Raw genomic sequence first — 20,418 nt, forward strand, 5'->3', positions numbered from 1 at the left:
CTTGGGTTAGTCCTAAAATAGAAGACAGGTGTCTGAAAGATGGGGCCAAAGGGAAGAAAAAAATAATTATGTAAGCTTTTCAGAGTTCCTTCCTGTCAGGAGGGTTATTGAGGGAGTAATCACAGTAGCACTCAGAGGCTGTATTGATTTTCTATGATTAACACCTCATTTGCTTCTCTAAGGTGGATTCCATTTTAGTGAATGACTACTTATTACTTAGTTTAATCCTCACCATCACTGATGCATCAGAGTTGATTTTCCACTAGTCATTTAAATTATTTCTCAGAGTTGCAGGTATAAAGGCCACACATGAATTGAAAAATATCCTTGAAGGTAAGCCTATGGCATTATAAGCTCAAGAATGGACAGAAAGCGTGGAAAATATGTAGTCAATATTGAACGCTCTGAAAACCAGCTTGTGAGTATTTGCTTAATTTTAATAATTTGCCTATAGTGCTATCTCATTTTCAGCTTTTAAAATCAATCGAATTTCTTTGCTATTATGTGGTCAATGTCATAATTTTGCATTATTCTCAAAAAGGAAGCATAGCCATGTATTAAATTTTTCTGCTGCAACTTTTCATGTTATATTCTTCTGTATTATACTGTAAAAATTATTTTACGTATTTGCTAATTTAAAGGATTAGCAATTTCTGTTACCACATCATATACAAATAAATCCATTTAACTTTCTATATTCACCATCATGTAAACATATATCTCCAATGATATCTTTGGTTTGGTCTTTAAATAATATTTTTATAATCTGATTCTTCGATTTTATATACTAAACCTGTCAAAACTTGGATTTCTAAATATGCTGGAAATCCAGATATTGATCTTGGATATTGTCTTTAGGCCTAAGAGAGAAATCCTTTAAACATTTGTACTTTGTATAAGAAATATGGTTATTTTATCTATTTAAAAATTTTTAATGCTTATTTATTTTGAGAGAGAGAAACAGGGCATGAGCAGGGGAGGGCAGAGAGAGAGGGAGACACAGAATCTGAAGCAGGATCCAGGCTCCAAGCTGTCAGCACAGAGCCCGATGTGGGGCTCAAACCCATGAAGCGTGAGATCATGACCTGAGCCGGAGTCGGATGCTTAACTGACTGAGCCACCCAGGTGCCCCTATTTTATCTATTTTTAAATGTTTTTACACCAAGAATCAAGCTTTTACTGTATGTATAGTTCTAAGTGTTTTTTATATCTGAACCTAGCTTAGGTTCAGATAGGTTTTATAATGGCCTAGGTTTTATAACCTGGCCTAGGTGGCTCAGTTGGTTGAGCGTCCGACTCATGATTTTGGCTCAGGTCATGATCTTGTGGTTTGTGAGAATGAGCACAGAGCTTGCTTGGGAAACTCTCTCTCCCTCTCTTTCTGTACCTCCCTGATTCTCTCACTTTCTCTCAAACTAAGTAAGAAACTTTAAAATAAATGAATAAAAATAAAGGAGATGATTTCCTTTAAAAAAGAACAAAGGATGGAAGTATGATAAAAATTAAAATAGTAAGTTAAAATTCCTGCGTGAAGAATAAATGAAATATTTTTCCCTTTGCAATTTGGAGCTGTGGCAATTAGCCCATATTAATTGCCTACAGATAAGCCAAAGACGAAAGTCTTTGCTTGGTAAGTGTTGGTTGAATAAAAGAATCCCAAGGAGAATTCTTGGTTTACCAAAAGAAAAGGCGTTTGTCCTTTTGAGTCATACAAAGGACTCTCCTGAAGCTGTTCTCCTTGTTACTTCTGAGTTCGACACTCAAGATGCCTGAATACTCAAATGGAAAAAAATCCCTTTAGCCACATATCCATCATCTTCCTAGTTTCTCTAGATGCAACAAACTTGAAGATGTTTACAAATATTATTTTGAGTTGTTTTTACAGTGTATATCTTGATAGGTGGCTAACTATTTCACTTTATTATGGATATTTAAAGCATAGCTATAAAAATATGCTTTTCTCCTAAGACCAAATTCAATTGTGAAGTTTAATAATTGTTGAAGATTATAAACAAAAGTAAAATAAATGTTGGTGTTTTGTTTTTCTGTTGGGATATGTGAGATCTTAAGTTAATCCTTATAAAATCACGGGGAAAACCCACAGAACTGTTTTTGGTAACTATAGCTAATTCACTTCAGTTGCCTATGGCCCTTATTAGCTAAGGCTGATTATCTGATTAAACGTTTGGAGCTCTTTAACTGATCCAGTTCTGTGCAGAGACTCCACCTATACTAAGAGTCAGAGCAACATACCAGAGTAAAAATTATTACTTGGGCTGCAATATTACTCCAAAGCTGAATCTAGATCAGAGGTTCTCCACCCTAAGTGTAGACACCACCCATCATCTTTTTCTTTGAAAGGGCTAGGATTCCATCAGGGCCAGCAGATTTGGAAAACCGACTTGGGGAGTGAATTTTGTTTTGTTTACAAAGTGCGTTAAAATATTCTAGTTCATCAGCCACAGGCAAACCTGATAACTACAGCATCATCAGCACTTGGCAAAATAAGCAAGGTTGTTATTAAAGTCCAACATTGCTCAAATTGACCTAGTGAATAACATGGAGTCTGTTTAGTTTTTTTTTTTCAGTAAAACAGAGCTGTTTTCTTTACTTCTTTGATATAACAGAAAAATCTGTCTCCCCAAACCCTTTACTGCCAAGAGGATTCCATCTTATCTATATTTAATAACCATCACATGTATTTTTTGTGTTGCTCGTGGTAGTTCTCAGTGACCACATACATTTCTAGTCTGACAGTTTTATGCAACTGATGAGTTGATGCACCAGCAATTTTTATGGCTCTTTAATAATGGGTTATTACATAAACGTGACCCAAGACAACTAGTGGTAGTAACAGTAGGAATGAAAACACTGCTGCAGCAGCTGTTGCCACTACTGACAGCCAACACTCACCGAGTACATAGGGACATTGCTCCAACCCTTTTCCAGTTGTTTACTCGTTAATCCTCACAGCACATCTGCAGTGGGTAGTTGTAGTTTTTGCCTTTTGAAGAGAGCAAGGAGTGGCAGAGATGCCCTTGATTCACAACTAGAAGGAAACATTATCGTTCTATGAGATGAAGATTCCCCAGACAGTCCTACCCTGTTTTTGAGATGTAACAAAACTCTTGGCCCAGATCCACAAATTCCTGAACTTGTTCCGCTCCCATTTTCATTTCATTTTATTCTTTCCCCTTTTAAAACACCTGTTCCCCCAAATCTTTCCCACTGAGCCCAACCCATTTTTAATCCTTATGGCCCCCTTTCTCAACAATATGTGGCGATTGTTATGCCTCCCTGTTATATTAGCATATAAACTCTCAGAGCAGAGACCTTTTTGTTGTTGAGAATTGCTTTTATACTGCTGTGTGTCCAAGAGGAACCCAGCATAAACATATCACAAACTGACACATTTGTCAGTTTGCCTTTTGTCTCTTTGTCATGGGTGTGCAAGTTCCGTTGCATAGACCATGGTACAGATTATGTGAAGGAGTCTCTTTGTAGGACAACTTTTCACTAGTATAGTATAGATTAGTATACACTATACATCTTACCATGGTTTAGCATAACAACATACTGTACATGGTGTAGTGGGACGGAGTGGAAAGTACACTGGTCTTAGCACTGGAAGGTCCGGGCTCCAGTGCTTGCTATCATGTCATTATGGGATCCTGCTGCTGCTGCTGCTGCTAATTATGTCAACTCTTCTTGCTTCAATATTCTCATTTCCAAAATGACCTAAACGGGTTGTACCTGATAATCAGCTGCAAGAACTTTTTTGGCTCTAACATTCTATTCCTTATACGGATAGAGACTTCTTACTATAGCTCCACTTACAGCAGCTTGCAACATGAGGGTATTTAATACATGCAAGTAATGTGGTAGAGAATAAGGATGACATACATTCCTGATCTGGAGCATTAGTAACTTACAAAAATTAGTTAAGTATACTATGTCATAATCTGTCTAGATTTTTTTTTTTTTTGGTCTTCAGAGTATAGCTAGAAAAATTCCTTTTAAAAGTTTTGTTATGCGTTATCCCTTTTAAAAGTGATGCTCTTGATTATGTTTGACAGAAGAGTTTCATTTTAGAAATTCAACACCGTGACTTTCTATTCACTTATGTTTTGTTTCTGTAGCCAATCACGTGTTCAGATGACCAACAGGCTCATAGTTCTGCATGCTGGCATCTACCTTCAAGTGGTACAACTGGTCATGTCTCGTCCAACCTAACTGGGGTCTATGTGAGCCCAGCAGCCCTTGCACACTCAAGAAACCCACACACAGAATTGTCCAGTACAGAGGTAATGTTTGATATAGCAGCTTTTATCCAGGTTGAAATGTGCTTTATAAGGGACGTATTTGTTCTGTTCTTTCCCAGGAAATGTATATAATCATTTAATTCACCCACATTCACGTTAAGCATTTGCTGTATTCTCAGTATAATTATAAGTCTCTGCGAGGCAGTTCGTAAGAAGGAGAATATTTGATAATCTGTTTTTGAAGAGCTGATATTCCATTGGGGACTCAAATATTTGCATAGATAGCGAACATTATTTGAAAGTAAAAGGAATCAATGTAAAGTACAAATGCAGGTGGGGAGAGGCAGAGGAGAAAATATGTTGACAATATAGAGTTTAATTCACAAATTAGACTCTGGTGGGAGACTGTGTCATATTCAAAGTTTTAAGGGTCCTGCTCAATTGGTGATCACCTTGTTTGCTTCCACTGTTCTAGACTTTGGACCTGCATGTGGCACTTTCCATAGGTTTCTTCCTTGTGATCTCTGGTGCATAAGACCTTGACATAGAAACCTGACTCTTGTTCTCCAGACTTTTTTCCCCACTGGCTTTGGAGACTAGATCCAGGTCTTTGGTTCCTGACCTTATCCGTTGGTTGAATTAACTTTACCTCAGGCGTGTATCTCTCTATCTTCAGCCCTGTTATAGCAATTAGACCTTGACTATAAATTGCTTATTCTACTTAGAAGTTTGGTTGGGCTTCCCTGACTGGAGTTTCTACCTTCTGTTGCTTAATCTTGCTGTAGAGGCTTGGTAGAGAGAGTATGAGCCTTGTTTTCTTGATTCTGGATAAAAGTATAAACTGTATTGTTGCTGGGACCATGTGAAAGAATGAATGAGCTCAATGGGGTGGAGTGAGGAAATGTTTCTTCTTTTTTGCGGAGAGGTAAATTAATTTATGTAATCATAGAATTGAGAAGTCTTAGATAACATCTAGTCTGGTAGTTCTTAATCCCAGGTGCATTTTAGAATCCCCTGGCGATTGTTTAAGAAATACCAATTGGTTGAGTCCCACCCCAGACCAATTAAATCAGAAGCTCTGGGGTGGGGCCCGGGCATCAATTAGCATGGTTTTTGCCAAAAGTGACCCCAAAAGAAGAACTTAGGTGTCCTATTGTCTGGTTGTGCACAACTTATTTCATTAAGCGGCTCTTGTATAATTTTTTTAAAGTAGCATAGAGTTCTCCCAGATGTGCATAAGCCCTTTTGCCACTTTTTTCCTTTGAGACTGCTTTGTAGTGTTTTCAGTCAAAGTAAAGAAAATGTTATTTTTTCTGGGGCTAACTTGGCCTTGGTGGCCCATGCCTTCATTCTACTCCTGTTGCTTTGGGGTTGCCACCCTTTGCACCCTTCCAACAAATACTGTGGCCTATACTGTGCGACATTTAAGACCTATTTTAGTGTGTATGGAAGGTGTGTATGTTGTATCCCATTCACTGAGAGTATTGCTCTCACCCAGGTGATTATGAAATAATCAATCATGTTAGACAATCGAAAACTTACATACATGACACTGGGCCAGGCACTTTATAAACATTGTCTTATCTTTTCATCTTTCTAGGTATTATTAAGTATTATTATCCTTATGAGGGAACTGAGGCTTAGAAAGATAAAGTTGTTAAATTCTCCATAGCTAATAAGTGGCAGAGCTAAAATTCAACCCCAAATCTGTTGGACTCCAAAGTTCTTGACCTTAATTTCTATATACTATACTATACTGCATCCAAGATAAACATATTTTTAAAAACTAGTGACTTTATGTATGTTATTTGTAGTCTTCCCAGCAACAATATAAGACAGATATTTTTAGCTCTCTATTTTAAGATAAGGGGATTTGAGGCTCAGAGAAGGTAAGAAATTATTTAAGATTTCATAGCTCTGAACTTTATAACATTTCTCCAGTTAAAAAGACTGTACTCTTCTACACTGATTTGTTGCCTACGAATAAAGCAACAAATATTTGCAAAAACACTTTAGAAATGACAAAGCAAATCAATTTTGTTGATTCCGAAGGTAATCCTGTACTTCACAAGCTGTTTTATCACCATTTTGTAAATGATGAAATAGGGAGTCCCAGAAGCTATGCAATTCCATGATTTTTCTTTTAAATCATGGTGGTGGATAACACAATCTGTGATGAGGATTAGGGAGAAAATAAGCAGGGCTTTGGTTTATCTTGTTAAAATGCCCATCACTAGAAAGCTCCCAGGGAGCTCTTTTCATTGCACGCTTTCAGGTAATAAGCCTGGGAAGGAGATAATGCACTCAGGTGGATTCTCTGGGTCCCTATGGTCATACTAGGTGCTAGGCAGCTACCTACCTGATGGGTGGTAGGAAGTTTTATATTTATATGGCTATCAATATTACTTAAAGAATTGGGAATACTCTAATTATGAAAAAGCCTCAGTGTATTATTCCTCTTCTGATAACAGAATCACTGAGCATCATGAGTACTGTTGCCAAAATAGGTGCCTGAGGAGTCTGTGTTGTATTCTGGGTGGTAAATGGAGGATGAGAGAGGCATTCACAATGAACAGAACTATTTGTGCCAAGATCCCACTTTAGATGGAAGCATGATGCATTGTAGAAAAGGAGTGAGTGGCCCAAGGCTATTTCACTACTCCAGGGCAGAGATAAAGGAAGCTTGGAATAAAGTAGTATCAACAGATACAGAGAAAATCAATAGTATTGGGAGATATTTAGCAGGTACAGCTAAAGGGCTTGGTGATGGGTTGGGAAATTTCAAGGGTGATCCCTTTGTTAATAGCTTATGGAACTGAATATAATGGATGGTGGTACCATTTAAAGGGATGTGGGAGCTTGCTAGGTTTCACTGGGGAGATCATGACTTTGGGTTTGGACACAGTGAGTTTGAGGCATCATTTAGACATCTAATATATGGTATCATGTAAGCATTTGAAGGTCAGAGGGGAGAGCTGGACTAGAAATAAATTAGAGAGTCATTTAGATATGGATAGTAATTAAAATCATAGGAAAGAGAAAGCATAGAATGGTCAAATCCAGTCCACTGCCTATTTTTGTAAATAAAGTTTTATTGGAATACAGTCATGCTCACTTGCTTACTCAATGCCTATGGCTGCTTTAAGACTATAATGGAAGATTGGAGTCACTGTGACCAAAACTGTATGGCTCACAAAGCTGAAACTATTTACTGTGTTGCCCTTTACAGAAAAAGTTTGCTGACCCTAAACCTAGAGTGAGAGAAAAGGTCCTGGGAGTGTCAACAATAAAGCTGAATGTGATAGTAAGCCTCTAAAAGAAACTGGGAATATTTGGGAGGGGGAGGGTTGTTAGGAGAAACCCAATGAAAATGGAATATCACAAAAGCCAAGGGAAGAGACTGTTCAAAAGGGAGAAGGGATGCTTCAGAGGCAAATGCTACTGAGGGTTTAAGTATGGTGGGGGCTAAAATATGTCAGTTAGATTTGAGTGAATAAATGTCATTTGTGACTTTATTAAGAGGTGTTTCAGTGGCATGGCAGAGGTAGAAGCCAGACACAGTTGGGTTGAAAGGTGTGCAAATGGAGATGTTGCATTTATACAACTCTCAAGAAATTTCATTTTCCAGAGAGAGAGAAAGGGAAGTAGTGAGAAGGGGATTTGGAGTCAAAGGAGGTTTTTTGTTTAAAATGGAAGAGATTTGAGTGTATATAAATGTTAAAAGGAAGACGCCACTTAAGAGGAAAGGGTGAAGTATTTAGTCCCAGAGGAAGAATGAAAAAAAGAGAAAAGTTGTTGAGAAGGATATGGGGGATGAGGTCCAAGGACAGATTGGCAGATCAGCATCAGCCAGAAAGAGGGACAGCATCTCTGTGTCAATCAGGGAAGGAAGAGAGGTGGAGCCCAGGCATGCTTAGATCTGCAGGTTTGATACCTGTAGGGTTTTGAAAGAGTTTCCATTTGATGGCTTCAAGTTTCCCAGTGAAGGAGAAAGGAGATGAAGTCATTTGATGGAAATGAGATGGGTCAATTTGTTTTTGAAGGCTGGTAGGTGGAGGTTACATGTTTGAAGAGAGAGAAGATTAAGAAAGATTTACAAAATGAGAGTGTATATTACAGAAATATAATAGAATGTTGGAACAGTCCAGAAAATCCATTCAAGGATGGTGACTATACATTTATCTTGACTCTGACTTACCCAGGTACTTGACTTTCCCTGACTGTGGTTGCTCAAGGGCAGTCCAGAGAAAGCAGACAGGCATTTATTTGCCAGCTGGAGGAAAAGAGGAGGCAAGTGCAAGAGATTTTAGGGAATTAGTTTTATTGAAATAAACGACCATGGAACACAAGGTGGGTAAGGAGGTAGGTGAGTGAAGCAAGGTCTGCTGGGCCAATAATTTTTAACAAGACTAAAAAAAGGTTGCTCTAGGGACAATTGAATAAATAAGCTGGAAGGAGAGGAGACAGTGGTAAGAGCACAGTGTTCCTGAGGAAGTGATTTTGGAAGTGGAATAGTTTGGGGTAATGACAACATCTACTGGAGGACTGGGTGTGTGACAGAGAATTTACCATTCAAGTGCTGTTCTGCCTGTGTGAAAAGACAAAGCTCTTCCTTCCCATTAGTGGAATAGTTTCCAATAAAAGAAGATGAGAAATTGGTAGATTCTCATTTCTTCTAATGTTAAAGAAAGTGTGCAGTTATTTTCACCTGGATAAAAACTTGGACCGTAAGCCCGCATTTCTTTGGATATATATAAGGACTGAAATCATGTTAATGCACTACAGTATAAATAACACCAAAGAGATGAGAAATCACAAGCATTTTTGTTTTTTATTACTGATATTATCATTTACACTCTTCATAGGCAAAAGGAAATTGGTGTAATGACTTGTCTCTGTGGCAAGTCTTTTTGGCTTGTCTCTTAGCCTGTGTGATAACAACAGCAACTGGAGTACTCATAATATGCCTGGTGAACAACAGAGAAAATGACAGTTCTCCCATTACTAACCAGCTACCTGCAAACAATGAGGAGCCTATACTTAGCATTCCTGGAATGACCTCTACTACTTCACAACCTGCAGGGACCACCACGTCAACTGAACCCATAACTGAAACCACTTCAACAGAATCTATAGCCACTGCAACGTCCATTGAACCTACAGCCACAACAGCCATCACCATCGCTTCCACTGAACCCAGAACCTCAACAGCCATCACTATCACTTCAACTGAGCCTACAACCTCGACAGCCACCGCCATCACTTCCACAGAACCTACAACCACAGCAGCCATCACCATCGCTTCAACTGAACCCACAACCTCAACAGCCATCACCAACACTTCAACTGAACCCACAACCTCAACAGCCATCACCATTGCTTCAACTGAACCCACAACCTCAACAGCCATCACTAACACTTCAACTGAACCCACAACCTCAACAGCCATCACCATTGCTTCAACTGAACCCACAACCTCAACAGCCATCACTAACACTTCAACTGAACCCACAACCTCAACAGCCATCACCATTGCTTCAACTGAACCCACAACCTCAACAGCCATCACTAACACTTCAAATGAGCCTACAACCTTGACAGCCACCGCCATCACTTCCACAGAACCTACAACCACAAAAGCCAGTCACCAGTAAAACGAAACCCACAAATGCAACAGCCCCACCATCACCTCACCTGAACGTACAATCACGAAAGCTACAACCACCACTTCAAGTGAAACCACAGCTGGCCCCACTTGAACAGAATCTGTAACTGTTTCAACTTCAAAAACAACAAATGCTATCATAACTTAATCTTAGCGAACAACCAACACAGTTACCACTTCCACCATCTCTTCAACTGAACCCACAAATCCTGTCAGCTGACTCTACAACCACTCCCACTCCCACTTTACCTGCAACTACTGTGACTTCCACTTAGTTCACAATGACAATGGTCATCACTTTCCTTCAACAGTCTTTAATCTCCACCTTATCATCTGAACCTGGAACTATAAATGCCACTATTCTTACTTTAATCTAATAGAACTACCATCATTTGTCAACATGTTCTCTTCTACGACAACTTATGCTTTAGTCGTTATCACTACAAATTATCCTACAACCATTCTCCTCCACTGGCTCTTCCCCCAACTGTAGCCATTTCTTCTATAATACCTGAGTCTGTATCTAGTGCCATTACTATATTATACTTACAGCACCCACCATGGTGCCACTTGAAGAACGAGAATTTAGACAATTAACAGTGGAATAATTACCTGAATTTTCACTAAAGCAATACTTAGGACTTCTAAAACTATCAATATTGATTTTATTTTTAAAGAGCTGAACATTTATGCCATGCAGATCAGCTTTTGTTTGTGTGTTTCAAAAGAATATAATTTCATATAGAAAAGGTAACCCAATTTGTTTATTTAGGAAACCTTCTAGAAATTTTATATGAAACCTTAGAGTAAAATTAGTCATTTATATTTTAATATGTATGTATTTCTGTTCAGAACATAGCAGTTTTCTGTACACAAATTACATGCATAATAAACACATTTTATATGTGGGCACTTAAACGTATGTGGAGAAAATTTTAGAATTTATAATAATTTTTTCTTTATGGTGAAATTTATGTTTCTCCAGTTTCTTTTTTACTGTAAATACCTTTTAAGCAACCATATTCAATTTGAATTAATGTTATTGAAAGGGCATTTGGGTCTCTATTTTTTAAAATTAATTTTTTTTTGCAAAAATCTTGTAAGTCAATCAATTAAAGACATCTTTTAAGTCCCAACTATGTGCTAAAGTATGGAAGATACAGAAGAAGAAAGTAGCAATGAAGATTAGGTAGTAAATTCATTAATTTACACTCTGTTAATATTGAGGTTTAAATTATAATTGCTGATACCCCAGACTTACTAAATCAGGATCTTTAGATTGCAACTAGTAATCTGTTACTTTAAGAGGTGTTTATAATGTCCAGGCAGGTTTGAGAATCACTGGTTCAAAGGTCATAGTCTAAGAATGACATTAGTTACTGTAATATAAATTATAATTTAAAATATTAAAAATCAGAATGATGTTCCAGGCATGCAAAAAAAAAAAAAAGAATTATAGACTTAATTGTGTACAAAAACCTTACTTAATCAATTATATACATGATCAAGAGGGGAATGTTTTATTTACTAAATGGTAAAAAAATATTTTCAAGAGAAACTTTTACATTAAACTTCTGGACAAGCTAACTTATTTCAAATCTCTTAAAGTTGGACCAAAGTGGATACTCATTATTAATTTTTACTAGCTGTTATTTTAACTATATGTGCTTAGAAGTAATGACATTTTAGTAAATACATTAATTTAGATTTTTAATAATGCACATTGGCCTTTCTGTCCCGCCTTGCTGTTTTGATTAAGAATATTTTATGGGATATTTAAAACATACTGATGAGACCATTCCGTTTCTCCTTTGGACTTAGCGTTTTGTAATTGTTTTACAGCTTTGCTAGTCATCAGAATGATAAATGAACCAAGTTTACCCGTACTTGTAAATAAATACATGTACAGCCTGTTTTACAAAGGATGATAACATTTTCTCTGCCTGCAACACAATTGGTCCTTAAGAAATACATATGGAAGAACTAAATGAGTGGTAGCTGACTTGTCCTATACAATAACCATGAAAATAAACCCTCTGTATCACTTATTATTCCATCTCTCTAGCACATTAGTAGACCCCAATAAATATTTATTTAAATTTCAAGTAATTATATTTGAAAGATAACTTTTAAGGTAAGGTTCTTCAAGAATAGCATATTTAGCTCTTAAATGTTAGTACTAATACAACATTTTAGCCCACTTTTGTTCAGATTAACTCATCCCAATTCTTTTAATCTTTTTTTCCCCATAAGACTTACTTTCTACTTTTTAATACTATACCTGATTATTTTCTGAATGCTCAGAGTTTCCATATATTTGGAATTTATAAATTCTCATAGTACCACTGGCCTCAGGTGTCTGTTGGAAGACGAGCCGTGTGGGTGGTGGGAAGCAGGGGGAACAACAGTGATTATTAATGAACTACTACTATATACCAGACAAAGATTAAAAAGGATTTTATTACATTTGGCTCATAATTTATGTTTCCCATAATGTGATTTTTGCCATACAGTCAGTTTGTAATCCACCATATGTCCCAGTACCTCTCCTATTCTGAAAAATATCCACAACTAAAGAACATTCCACGTTCAACACTTCTATTTGTCTTTCTTCTCGGCATTAATATTTTTAAGGAACGTTATTTGGAAGTTTCCTCTCTGTTTAAACTATTTGGAAGTGGGTCATCTTGATTTTTCATCTTACCATTCCTAAAGTCATCTAAAGGGAAGGGTGCAACAGGGGACACACAGGGAGCTCTTGTCTTATGCAAATAGGAGGAACATCACTCTTACTCAGCTATGTCACCGATCATTTACAAGAATTGAATCGTGCTTACCAGCCTTTATGCAGGTAGATCAACGGTGTAGATCAAATGACAAAATATTCACTACTCAATCTGTGTGACACATCTCTCTGGGAAGAATGAGATGTGACCTCAAGTTCTATTTGGTGAGGGTAGAAAACATGCCGATCACCTTATGTAATAGGAGAAGTAGGCAATAAATGTGCAAATGCATAAACAAGATAATTTCTAGTAGTTAATAAATGCCACAGGAAAGTGATGGGGCAAGTGATGGGGCTGAAGGTGGGCGTACTTTATATGACATTTTTCATAACCTCCACACTAGTGACATTTTGGGTCATAGAATTCTTGTTCTGTGCAAGGTAGCATGTTTAGCAGCATCGCTGCCTTCTCCCAGCTAGATGCCAGTGTCACCTGCCCGCTGTTGGGACGATCAAAAATGTCTTCAGACATTACCAAATGTCCCCTGTGAGGAGGAGGCAAAATTATCCACTGCTTAAGAAGGAGTCGTTATGGAGATGATATTTGGGTGAGACATCTGCATACTCCTCCTCTGAGCCCCCAAACCATCTTTGTGGCAGTCCCGAGAGGGGTGTGATGGGCCACTGTTGTCCTTTGGTTTCTATGAGGCTCTCGAATTAGAGCTCTCCCTGCAGCAGAGCACAGAGGTGTGTTTGTGGGGCAGAAGTGTGGGAGCTTCCTGGCCCAATTCCCCACTGCAGAGCCGGCGGCAGCCTCCAGGTTCTCTCTGGCCTCTATTCTGATTTTCTGTTCTCATATCCTGTTTTCCTCACAATCTTCTTACTGGGCCTGGAACCTTGCCCTGTTTTTGTTTTTGCTTTGACTCCATCTCTAGTGATGGGAGTCTCCTCTATGAACCTCAGCTTGCCTGGTGATGACCCTGCTATCCTTGGGCACGTGCTTCAGGACTGGCTGCAGAGTTGACCGTTTCTGCCCGCAGTCCTGATCACTCACTCGACTCCTGCTGGGAGGCATGGCTCTTCTGGTTTGGCAGCTCTAGGCTGATAATTTGCCTGAGTCCTGTCCAGAGATGCCAGGGCTGCTTGGAGACTGGCACTTGCCTCCTCCTAGGGGCCTGTGCTCTCATTCACAGCTCTCGGCAGTAATTTCCCTAGGAGGCAGGTTCAGTTCCTGGCCTAAGAGCCCTTCTGGAATGTTCTTCTCCCACTCTTTACCTACTGAAACTTGAGACACCTATCTTGCTCTCTACATTTCTTATTTCCTTGTCGCTGACTTCCAGATCTCGACATACGCTTCTTTGAAACTTTGTAGTACATTTTTGTACATTTTCCCTTCCTGACAATATTACAAGAAATTTGAAACTTTTTTGTGGGTGTGTCACAGACAATACCTCCTTTGACTTTAGCTAACTGCCAGGGAGCGTTTCTAAATACAACCACTTCCAGACAAGTAAAGTACTGCTTCCCAGATAAATGGTACCTACATATCGAATATGAAAAAACTAGCCAAACCCTCTCTACCTGATTTCATTTCAAGACCGCACCTGGTGGACTCTGATCTTTATTTTTAGCTTCAATTCTCCTAGATGCTTCTGTATCTCTTTTTTCTATAGTTGCTTTGGCATAGTTTCCTGGTTTTCTCTTTTGGGTTAATATTTCTGGCAACAGTCTTTGATTTTCTTGGAGTATCCCTCTTTTATTTTCTCTTGAGATTTGCAATGATTTCTTCCCCACTTAATCTTGGACCACAAATTGAAACTCCTTTCCATTTATTAATTTAAGATGACTTCTCAGCCATTGGACCGAGAAGAGATAGAATGCCATTAGAATTTGACAATCCAGGATTCTGTTTTGATCAGCATTTCTGTTCCCTCTTTAGCGTAAAATGCGAGGCCACTTGCAGTGGGACTAAAGATATAACACCATTTATTTGGGATTGTCATTGCTTGAGTCATAGCAATTTCATCTATATCAGGATAAAAGGTTGCTCAGCAGCTACTATGACTTTCTTTCTCAAAGCCAATATTAAAGGTCTACTTCAGAAAGTTGATGTTGAAAATAGTTTCAAGTAGAGATAAGAACAGTCACTTCCTGGGCCACTGCCAGGGCTGGTTGAAATTCAGATGTTCTGAAACAGCTCAGTGCAGCCAAGAAATCCTTTTCAAAATGCTCAGATTTCATCCCGGTGAAAAATGTAACAACTATTAACATAATTTTAAGATAGTATTTTCATCAATTTAGCATTGTGCTAGGATTAAGTCACTTTAAGAGGACCGAGGAAGGCCCTTCTCACTCTAATTTTAATTTTGAGGAAACTAGGTTTTTAAATAATTCACCTGTTTGAGCAATAAATAGGAGCACGGGGCTTCAGCTCTGAGCTTCTGGCCCTTAGAGCTCCATATGCCTTTTAGAAAGTTTCGTCTTTTCCTGCTCTCATTTTCTTGGAGATACCCAAGAAATTCCTGCAAGGAATCAGATTTGTCCTTCTATAGTTGTGCTCCCTTGAAATCGAGGGAAAATCATAATCTTGTTAGTATGCAGAGTATGTTAGTATGTTAGTATGGTTTCCCCTGAAAAGAACCATATATAAGCTTAGAGATAATTATGCTCTCAGAAAAAACACTGATGTCTCTTCAATTACATGTACAAACAATGTTAACAAATAATATGAAAAAGCAGAATAACAATTCAGAAATAAAAAATCTTCAACATGACTAATTTAAAAATAAAAAAATGAATACCTTTTTTTTAAAAATGGCTTTGGGAATCAAATACATAGTGTTGTGCATGAAGTGACATAGGTAATCTTATACTGAGTTGATGGCACTATTAATCTGTCTAAATGTATTGAAGGAAAAAACCTGACAGCATGTATTAAAACTTTAAAATGTTATAGCCTTTGTCAGAGTAAGTCTAATTATCGGAATCTATGCTAAGGAAATAACCTGAAATGTAGAAAACTACTTTATGGTACAGCTAATTTTTGTAGTTTACTTACAAATGCAAAATATTGGAAAACAAAAATCCAAAAGCAGGGGATTATATGATGAAATGCAGTATAGTCAGGATATTTCCAAGCATCTTGAAAACGTAGTAAAGAAGCAGATTATAAAATACACGGTGCAATTTCAAGATCAAAAAAGACAGGAATACACTAAAAGATGGTGCTCTCAAATAGTGAGGTGTCAGACAACTTGGGGGGGGGTTGATTATACCTTTCTGTATTTTCCAAATCTTCTATTAAATTCTTATTAGGAAAACATTTTGGGGGAAAATGTCATTTAAGAAAATTGGATTATATTTTCAGCAAATACAGATCGCCTATCCACACGCATTCTTTTCTTTTGAGAATAGTTTTGTGAATTTTGTAAATGACACCACCTGGAGCACTTTGGCCAAAGTCCTATACCTGGGGCAGCGACAAGGAGAGACAGACTTGAGTGGAGTGGTTTTGGCTGCTCTTGCTGTCCATGTGGGGAAGCGGATCTGGGAGCTGCTGGCAGAGGAGCAGGGTATGTGAAGGATACAGAGCCGTCACTATATTCCTGCTTCATTGAGAAGCTCTTTCGTGGTGCTGCCTTTTCTTTCTTTCAGGTAGAGTGGGACCTCGATTCATCACTTCCTTCTGAAATGGGGTCTGCTTCTGCACATGATTCCCAATGGCCTTGAATCTTTCCCACCCTGTCATGCCCCTCATGCATTACTAGAACCTAATACCCAATGTTGGATAAATGAACCAATTAAATGAATGAAAGGCAAAGGAGATCCCAGGACTCCCATATTGCATTAAACCGATTTTAATCAGGTACACGAGTTCGAATCTTGTGATCCCAGTCACTTCCATCAACTATTTCAATCTTGGGAAGAGTGAAAACTTGTGCTGAAACAGGTTATATGAAAGGGACATGGAAATTGCCAACTAGTCACTAAAGTGTGTAGAGGAAACATGATTCATGCAACAGAGATTTAGTGAGTCCCTGATACACACCGATGGGCAATTTGAGGGTGGAAGGGCATTTAATAAGCACCTATTACAGATTAGGTGCTTTACATTTTAGAAAATTTGTATGACAATTCAACGAGCTACGTGTTAATGTCCTTATTTTACAAAGGAGAAAAATGTGATTCAGAGTTGTTAGGTAACTTGCCTAAAACACCAGTGTACTGAGATGTAGGAAGCTGCAAACAGCATCACTTTCACCCTAACGTGCAAAAAGCTGGATAATCTACAAAGTCATAACATTTTTTAACCCATCAGAGAATTGACATCACAGGGAAGTCTACTGGCCCAGAATTCAAATAAAGACAGATGCCTCCAAGGAAAGATGGGAGCCAAGAACCGGCTCACCCGTGACGGAACACAAGAACAATTTTTGTAAATCTATATATTTATTTCATGTTTATACAAGCTTCGAATCCTCAGTAAGCTGGTTACACACACTAATGGGTCCTTTCCGCTTTTAGTATAATCTAGGTCAATCACAAAAGCTATACTTTGAAAATTGCTGGAAGCCGAGCTCTCCCAGCCTGAGTGGCAGGGCCCGGGCTGTGGACGGATTGGTGACTGCAGGGCGGCCCGCCGACAGGGAAGCTTCTTGTCCTCCCGCTTTTAGGTAATTTGGCCTTAAAACTACCCGGGGTATTGCCTGTTGGGGAATTGTTCTCGACAGGCCCTCTGGAAAAAGAACCATTAGGAAAGAAAATAAGGTTCCGCAAGAAATTGAGCGGCCTTACGTCTAGACCTTGCCATCCCCTATGGAGACTCCTCTACTTACAGGAAGGATAGCCTCATGCATTTGCCAGCAAAGAGGGCCTGTAAAGGAGAGACATATGGATTTGAAAGCCCCACTCCAGCAACTAAGGAGTGTATCTCTGGGCACAGGTGACTTCAACCCCTAGGCCCACCTGGTGCCCTGGAGGCATTCCAGATGATGGCTGAGCCTAGTCGGTTAAGGTACAGAATGGTTCATTCGTTCCTAGGTGCATTGTCTCTCTGAGAATGTATGAGACATGGGTTTCTAAGGCTTTTTCAGCCCCTTTCTGGCACCTCGGACCGAGGCAAACACATGGTTCTTCTGGTCCCGTGTGGTTAGGAGGTCATGTCCTGAAACTGTTCCACTTGAGGTGTTGAGAAATGGAGGGCCTTTCACGAGAACAGCAAAGCAAATGCTTCGTAGATTATAGATAAACACAGATGCATAATGGAATAATGTAAGAAATTAATCTATAATCAAAGGGTATGCGGAAAAGTTAGGGGAAAATCGCCATGTTATTTCTTAAAGGTTGTTTACACATAGGAACATTTTCAAAATTAGGTAATGTTAGAAAAACATAGATGACGTATGCTACGAGGAAACCACTAGCATATATAATGCCACGTTTACTGCAATAAATCGGCCAGTTCAACACACTGCTGTTGTCTGTGTCCATTTTTATTTTAGTTTTAGTTTTTTATTTTTGTTTTTTATTCTTTAGTTTTTTATTTTAGTTTTGTTTTATTTTCACCGACGCCGTTCTTCCTTCGGGAACCCCTGGTTGCTGGAGCTGGCCTCCGGCAGAAGATCCTATTAGCTGAAATTTTAATTTCCAGTGTTGGGTTGGCCCATAGTTAAATTCATAAAGGACGTTGATTTTATCTCTTTACTGTTTCTCAAAATTGGTCATTTCTCTCCATTTCCAGTCTGAGTTCTCTCTCTTTCACTCTGTCTCTCTCTCCGTCTTAATGCCTTTCACCTTATTCTCCTTGCTTCAGCTAGAGGAAAGTTTCAAAAATAAAAACTCTATTTTTGTTACTCTCATAATTAAATAAGTCCTGTGGTCTCATATAGCCTTCAGAATAAAATCTAGCTCCCTACATGACCTCTACCTCCCTCTTTCCTTTCCAGCCTGCCCCTAATGAACTCCTCAAAGTTCTACCAGTCTCTTCATAGGCTGCTGGCTCTTCCTGAAGCACTGTTCTTTCTTCTCCTGAATTACTTCTTACCTATCTTTTAAAAGTCAGCTTAGCTGCTACACCCTACAGAATAACTTTCCTAATATCACCAATGGAGTTATGTGGTTTGGCACCTTCCCTCTAGTGCCCCAAGCAAAAGCTGTTTTCAACTGTTCTACGTTGAATCTCTCTCTCTTTGCCAACAGATAGCAGAGCCCATGGCAACACCTTTCCTGAAGTGGGAATTTTTCCTTTTCTGCATGCCTGCATCACCAAGGCAGTGTTTCTCTGATCTCCTGCACTGTCCCCAGTCTTTCTTATGAGCACCCGGTGTCAATACATAGAGAAGAGCCTGTTAGTGGGTACAAACTCCCCTTCTAACTCTGGCTTCCACTCTTTCTGTATTCTTACACTAGCCCACACATTTTGTCCATTGCAATTTGATAATTTTATTTGAATTCCTACCTGCGTGTATAGTGACTACATTGCCCTCTTGTGTTCTGCCCACGTGTTTTCTTGTTATTAATTAATGCCGTTTCTTTACAGCTTAAAGAAGTCCCTTTAACATTTCTTGCAAGGTTTACTTAGTAATGATGAACTCCTTTATCTTTTGCTACTCTAGAAAACTCTTTATCTCTCCTTCAATTCTGAATGATAACCTTGCAAAGTAGAGTATTTTTGGTTGGGAGTTTTCTCCTTTCAGCAGTTTGATTACACCATACCTCTCCCTTCTGGTCTGAAAGGTTCTGCTGAGAAATCTGCTGATAGCCTTATGGGTTACCTTTCCTTGGAGCAATGTGCTTTTCTCTTGTTGCTTTTAAGATTCTCTTTATATTTAACTTTTGACACTTTAATTACAATGTGTCTTGGTGTGGCTGTCTTTGGGTTCATCTTGTTTGGAACTCTCTGGGCTTCCGGGACTTGGAAGTCTATTTCTTTCCCAAATTAGGGAAGTTTTGAGTCATTACTTCTTCAACTAAGTTTTCTGCCTTTCTCCTTCTAACCCTCATAATGGGAATGTTTTTCTACTTGATGTTGTCCCATTGGTCCCTTAAATCATCTTCATTTTTTAAAATTCTTCTTTCTTTTTGCCGCTATATCTGGGTGCGTTCATTGCATTGTCTTCCAGCTCATGGATCTATTTCTCTGCTTCATCCAGTCTGCTGTTGAACTCCTTTAGTATATTTTCATTTAAGTTATGGTATTCCTCAGCTCTGTGACTTCTGTTTGATGCTTTATTATATTTTCTGTTTCTTTGTTGAAGTTCTCGCATGTTTATCTATTCTTCTCCAGAGTTTGGTGAGCACTTTTATGACCGTTAGTTTCAAGTCCTTACCAGGTCGATTACTTAGTGTATATCCTTAAGGTCTTTTTTCTGGGATTTTGTCTTGTTCTTTCATTTGGAAACTATTTTTCTGTTGCCTCCCTGTGTTTGCTTTTGGGCATTAGGCCAAATAGCTACCTCTCTCAGTCTTGAAGGAGTGGCCTTATGTAGGTAATTGACATGCCCCGATTCGAGAGACCCCCCGAAAACAAACCACCAGAGTCCAGAGTCAAAGCCAAGCGGCAAGGGTCGTTTATTGCAGGTTCGAACCCGGTCCTCCGCGCACTCGTTGCCGGTGATGCTAAGAGGCCCCGAGCAAGGATCTTACAGCTTCTTTTATAGACAAGCACAAACAAGTTAGGGATTTTTTTGAGGTTACAGAGCTGTTATAGGTTGACATTTAAATTTGAACGCTCAGCAGAACTTGATTGGTTCCCGCCTTTATTTCAA

At 38.8% G+C, this 20,418-nt stretch overlaps 1 protein-coding gene across 1 annotated transcript; it reads left to right on the forward strand.

Annotated features, from left to right (window-relative positions):
• The first annotated feature begins 361 nt into the window (after positions 1-361).
• On the forward strand, positions 362-10,070 carry LOC122232775 (dynactin-associated protein-like). Its single transcript, XM_042962953.1, has 3 exons — positions 362-418; positions 4,140-4,304; positions 9,128-10,070. Exons 1-3 carry the CDS (start codon positions 362-364, stop codon positions 9,914-9,916), a joined length of 1,011 nt encoding a protein of 336 aa, XP_042818887.1. The 3' UTR covers positions 9,917-10,070.
• The last annotated feature ends 10,348 nt before the right edge of the window (positions 10,071-20,418 follow it).

Source organism: Panthera tigris, chromosome D3 (genome assembly GCF_018350195.1).
Source record: "Panthera tigris isolate Pti1 chromosome D3, P.tigris_Pti1_mat1.1, whole genome shotgun sequence".
NCBI lineage: Eukaryota > Metazoa > Chordata > Mammalia > Carnivora > Felidae > Panthera > Panthera tigris.

Bases quoted from the DNA above. Each gene is read 5' to 3' on its own strand.
- LOC122232775 (XM_042962953.1), top strand. From the start codon at position 362: ATGGACAGAAAGCGTGGAAAATATGTAGTCAATATTGAACGCTCTGAA. The intron at 419-4,139 runs GTGAGTATTTGC...TTGTTTCTGTAG, and splicing joins AACGCTCTGAAAACCAGCTT to CCAATCACGTGTTCAGATGA. The intron at 4,305-9,127 runs GTAATGTTTGAT...CACTCTTCATAG, and splicing joins CAGAATTGTCCAGTACAGAG to GCAAAAGGAAATTGGTGTAA.